Genomic DNA, 5982 nt, shown 5'->3' on the forward strand with positions numbered 1-5982 from the left:
AATATTGTTGTTGCAGGTGTCTAGAGACTTTGCTGTGTTTATTGGCAATATTGTTGCTGCAGGTGTCTCTGAGACGGAAGCTCCTTTAAAATATAAATATTTGGAAGTGCTACGGAATGATGCTCTTAAACACAATTGTGGAGACTATGATGCTTTGTTGTGTCTAGATGTGAGAGCAAAAGGTCTCATAACCTGGTCAACAACTACTGTAATATCCATTCTTGGATCAGATCATTAAATACGTCCAGCCCAGACTTAGTTATCACCACAGATGCTTCAATGTCTGGTAGGGGGGCTTGTGCCGGTGACATTGTTGTTGGCGGTCACTGGGCTGATTTTGAGAAGGAACACATAAATATTTTGGAACTAAAGGCTGTTCTTTATGATTTGAAGACCCTCTTTTCAAATGATAATACCACAGTAGTTGCAACCATTAACAATTGTGGAAGTGTTAAATGATGTTTGCTGGATGTGACAGAAGTTTTTGAGTGGGCTCATCACAGGAATATCACACTGTCAGCTGAATATCTTCTGGGTTCACTGAATTTTACCGCTGATTTTGCCTCGCGTGAAAGAGATTTTAACAAAGAATGGAGACTTATGCCCACAGTTTTCAATGACATCTGCAGGTTTTATGGTAAACCAACTATTGATCTTTTTGCTACCCGCATTAATACTCAATTGCCCCTTTTCTGTTCTTGGGAACCTGATCCTGACACATTAGGCATAAATGCATTTTCATTCAGTTGGAATACTGAGTCCTCTCTATATGCTTTTCCTCCTTTTAGGATCATCAAAGATGTCATTCAAAAACTAAGAGACGAAAAGGCTTCCATGTTAGCCATACTACCATTATGGAGAACACAACCATGGTTCGCAGAGGCCCTTCACCTTCTCCAAGGTGCACCTCGCCTACTTCCTCACAAGTGCCTCAGGACCCACTACGGGCCCATCCAGTCAAGAAACTGCGGTTCACCACACTCCAACTTGACCAAGCAGTTCTAGCCCTCAGCCAGTCATTAGAAGCAGCAGGACGAGCAGCCTTTTCCCTTTCCACCAGACGGTCTCCTCGTCGTCCTGGGAAACTGTGGTGGGACGAGGCATGTGCCAAGGCTTTCCAAGACCGCCGACATGCATGGTCTCAATGGAGGCGAACCCCAACACCACAGGCAGGGAGAGAATATCGCCGCCTCGATGCCATCTGTGCCAAGACCATCCTCAAGGCCAAGAGACGTGCTTGGAGGGCACACTGCTCCTCTCTCTCCTTCTCCTCCTCCTCAAAACAAACCTGGGACTTCCTGCACATCATGGAAGGTAAACAGGTTTGCCAAGCCATCCCCCTAACTGGTCACTCCCAGACACCACTGGACAATCAGCAGAAGGCTGAGCTGCTGGCATGCCATTACCACCACAAAATTGGTATTCCTCCAACTCTCCAACCTCCACAAGACTTGGACTCCGTCATCACCACAGCTGTCACCACTCCTGGCATCCCAGACCTTATCCAGCCCTTCACCACACAAGAACTGGCAGCAGCCACCTCCACTCTCAAGACTGGCAAGGCTCCGGGCCCAGACCTACTCCCATCAGAGTTCCTCACCCACCTCACTCCTCCCTTACAAGTTAGCCTCCTTCACATCTTCAACACCAGTTGGCTGTCAGGACACTTCCCTACAAGTTGGAAGTCCTCCATTCTCATCCCTATCCCCAAACCAGGGAAGGACCCAACACGACCATCCTCCTACAGACTCATCGCCCTCCTCTCCAACATAGGCAAGCTATTGGAGCGCCTGGCAACCACCCGTCTCATCTGGTGGCTGGAGATGAAACATCTACTGAGTGATCAGCAGTGTGGTTTCCGACCCCACAGGGGTACCCTGGACGTGCTGGGTCAGATGGAGTATCACATTTGTGACACTTACCGCAAGCGGCAGGTCATGACATCCCTCTTCGTCGACCTCGAGGGAGCATTTGACTCAGCACCACACACGGGAATCCTCTACAAGCTGGCCAACATGGGCATTACAGGCACCACTCTTTCCTGGGTGAAGGACTTCCTTTCAGGTCGCTCTTTCCAGGTAGCAGTGGGTGCCTCCAATCTGCCCTGCACTCCATACAGCGAGGTGTCCCCCAGGGGTCCGTACTCAGCCCACTCCTCTTCAACATCATTCTGGCAGACTTCCACCTCCCTCCCCATACTCACCTACTTATTTATGCAGATGACATCACCATTGTCAGCAGGGCAGCAACACTAGACCAGGGCCCGTACTTATAAACACTAAGATGTCGTCCTAACGGTAAGTCGTCGTCTTAAATAACAAAAATGGCGGAATTCGAGTCTTAAATCCTTAAGACGGCATCCTAAGCCCTAAAAGTGCGTCTTACTGCTAAAACACCTCCTGAGGTGTTTTAGCAGTAAGACGCGCTCCTAAGATTTCATCCTAAAAGTAAACATTGCCGCTCAAGAGGAACCGCACCGCCACCACCTGCGACAGAGACGGTCATTTCGTGAGGGGAAGGACGTCCTGAATGAGCTAGATGACCGTGAGCTGGTGAAGAGGTATTGGCAGGATCCTGCTGGTATCGTTTTCGTGACAAATTTGGTGCGAGAAAGGCTGAAGAGACCAACTGCAAGGAACAAGGCCTCTCTCCCCAAGATGCAAGTTATCTTCACTGCGGTACCTCGCTATAGGAAAGATTGGTGCCATTGATGGGACGCACGTGATGATTGTGGCTCCTAGAGAGTATAAGGTAGAGTTTGTCAACAGGAAGAGATACCACAGCATCAACGTGCAGTTTGTGTTTGATGCTTGATACCACATTATTGATGTGGTTGCAAAGTGGCCGGGATTGGTTCACGATGCAAGAATACTTGCTCAAAGTGGACTCTGCACGATATTTGACAGCGGCATCGTCCCAGCTGGGTGTCACTTACTGGGAGATAGTGGCTATCCCAGCAAGAAGTGGCTACTGACTCCATACCTCAGACCACAGCCTGGAGCACAGTCTTCTTATAACAGGTAAGTTACTGAGTAGTAAAATTTAGATAAAGAGTTATCTAATTAATTATCCCCACATCACACTAAACACAAAACTAATTATTTACCTCCCATAGTTACACTTTTTCATATAAACTAATATAAAGTGCTAAATTAATGAATTAGGTAATTTGGAAGTATTATTGCAGTTTCACACAATCTTGACCCTACCCCCTACCTTACTGGATTCCTCCATAAGATGAAGTAACCTAACCTAACATTTTGTAACCTCCTCATTGGGTTAGCATCATCCTCCATTAAGGTAGAGTAACTTAACATTTTGGAACTTGACCAGAACAACTGATAAGGTAAAGTAATTTAACATTGTGTACGCTTTGCCCCTTTGGATCCCCTTAAAGGGCTATAATTATGTAAGGTGTGTTGGTTGAATCACCAATACAACAAGTAAATTTCAAGAAAATTTCCAAATATTTAAGAGTTTCTTCTTTTTATTCTAAGTTTTCATGTGAATATATTAACCTAACCAATGTTATACTAGAGATTTTTTTTATATGTTTCATAATGTTTAAGCTGCCATGTCACAAATCATTATCAAACAATGAATCTTAACTTAACCTTATACATGACATAACCTAAATGTTTGCAGAAATTAAATTAATGCATCATACCACTTTCAAGTACTGCATTGTAAGATTGAAATCTATATTAATTTCAGGGCCCACAAGAAAACCTGCAGCATTGTTGAGAGAGGCATCGGGCAGCTAAAGCCACATTTTCACATGGTACACACTGAGATCCAAGTTGGTCCTCCATCCAAGGTCTGCCAAATTGTAGAGGTTTGTGCATTGCTGCACAACATCTGCAAAGCAAGAAACATCATTCTTCCTGAGGAAGAAGAACATCTTGCTGCAGGAGAGGATGGAGGCAAAGAGGAGCAACCCCCAGCACAGAAAGTTCAAAGTCGCCATGAAGGAATCCTTTACAGGGATGAATTTGTTGTGCTTCACTTCAAGTAAGTAACACAACCCATAATGCTGATTATAGTAGCATTCTTCAGTTTTTTCTCCTCTGTCACTTTGTTATTTATATTTATATGTCTTGTTATATGTCTTGTTTTGTTGTGTGTGCACTGTTATGTTGGTGATTTCATCTTCCTTGCCTCACTCTCTGCCAGTCACCCACTACTGCAAAGATAGAGTTCTTCGCAGATACCACAGTATTACTGTTCAGCCTTACAATATTTAAATGGGTTATGATGAATGTGTATCTCAGCAACATCTAAAAAAATAATTAACACACTTTCACAACTAACTTTCCATCAGCTTTTTACAGTTCATGGGTTTCTTCGATCCAATAATTGTGTCAAGCAGGTGCCTCTGGCCTTTGTCCTGATGAGTCACCATCGCAAGGGTGATTACACACAGGTCTTCAAGGCCATCCTAGATTCTTTGCCAAATGAAGCAAACCTGGAAGACGTTGTTTGTGACTTTGAGGCAGCAATCTGGCAGGCCGTGAAGGAGTGTATGCCTGATGTACATCTGCATGGATGTCACTTCCACTGGTGTCAGGCAGTGTATAGAAAGGTGCATATTGTAACTCTGTTGTTATGTTATTGATCATTTTTTATTATAATATTACTATTATTCAAGTTATATTGGTTTATTTATATTTTATTTATTTATTTATTTTTTAATTCACACTTTGTTCTATATTTCAGCTTAACAGCCTGGGCCTGTCAACAGCGTACAGGAAGCGTGGCCCTCTGTATCATCTTTTTAAGAGAGTGCTAGCACTACCATATCTTCCTCGAAGGCACATACATGGGGCATTTGACCAACTGAAGCTGCAGGCAGAACAATCGGCACAAATAATACAACTCTTTGATTATATTGAGACTACCTGGTTCCAGTCAGCCACATGGGATGTCGTCAACTGGTGCAACTTCAAAAAACTGGTGAGAACAAATAATGATGCAGAAGGTTGGCACCGACGATTGAACACCAGGGCTGGAGGTAGCAGTGTACCAATATACAAGCTCCTGAAAGATGTACTGCGAAAAGAAGGACAGTTCGTGACTACGCAGCACCAACTTGTGGCTGAACACATTCTTAGTAGCTGTTCCAGGAAGTCCTCCAAGGATAAACAAGGAAAATTGCACGAGTTGTGGATGCAATATGAACGTCGAGAACTGACAACGGGTGCTTTTCTCTCAGCGTGTGTACCTTTGGTACCTTTATAAGTTATGATTAGTACTGCAAATTTTATCATGTCTGACTGTTATTTTAGCTATGCAATGTACATTTTAAGATGTATATACATTTATACTTTTAGAGGTAATAAATATTATGAAGTCTTTTTATTCTTCATCAATTCCTTTTAATACCCCCTTAATAATGAGTGATTGGATTTGTTTGGTAGCAGCAGTTGTTCGTAAAAACAATTCATATATATATATATATATATATATATATATATATATATATATATATATATATATATATATGTATATCCCGTATATAGTACAGTTATGTATATATCTGTACTATTTCTGGATGTATATAATGCAAAATAATATGAAATGCATATATGATATCCCATGCGTTCCATTGGACCTAACGTTGGAAGAGGGAATCCTTCCGTCTTTTTGCAAATGCGGCAGCAAGTAATTATGTGCTGCACCAAAAAGCCTGTTGGCGGTCGCTAACGGTCAGGAGACGAATTCGTTCCGTTCACTGTTAGTTAACAGTGATCAATTTTTAGTCCTGCGGAACACATCCGATCATGTACGTACATATACAACATGAATTTCCTTTATTATTCCTCATAATAGTATAAATATCTATATCTATCAATCCATCTCTCTCTCTCTCTCTCTCTCTCTCTCTCTCTCTCTCTCTCTCTCTCTCTCTCTCTCTCTCTATATATATATATATATATATATATATATATATATATATATATATATATATATATATATATATAT

The 5982-nt window shown here is 42.4% G+C and overlaps 1 protein-coding gene across 2 annotated transcripts; it reads left to right on the forward strand.

Moving 5' to 3' along the window:
* The first annotated feature begins 3840 nt into the window (after positions 1-3840).
* On the forward strand, positions 3841-5352 carry LOC123517043. 2 transcript variants are annotated; one of them, XM_045276874.1, is made up of 3 exons: positions 3841-4011; positions 4322-4582; positions 4717-5352. In XM_045276874.1, the coding sequence occupies exons 2-3, from the start codon at positions 4391-4393 to the stop codon at positions 5236-5238; spliced, it is 714 nt and encodes a 237-aa protein (XP_045132809.1). In that variant the 5' UTR covers positions 3841-4011; positions 4322-4390; the 3' UTR covers positions 5239-5352. The 2 variants fall into 2 exon arrangements, with proteins under 2 accessions (XP_045132809.1, XP_045132808.1); XM_045276873.1 differs by having other exon boundaries at positions 3841-4582.
* The last annotated feature ends 630 nt before the right edge of the window (positions 5353-5982 follow it).

The sequence above is a fragment of the Portunus trituberculatus genome, chromosome 41 (assembly GCF_017591435.1).
Source record: "Portunus trituberculatus isolate SZX2019 chromosome 41, ASM1759143v1, whole genome shotgun sequence".
NCBI classification, from domain to species: Eukaryota; Metazoa; Arthropoda; class Malacostraca; order Decapoda; family Portunidae; genus Portunus; species Portunus trituberculatus.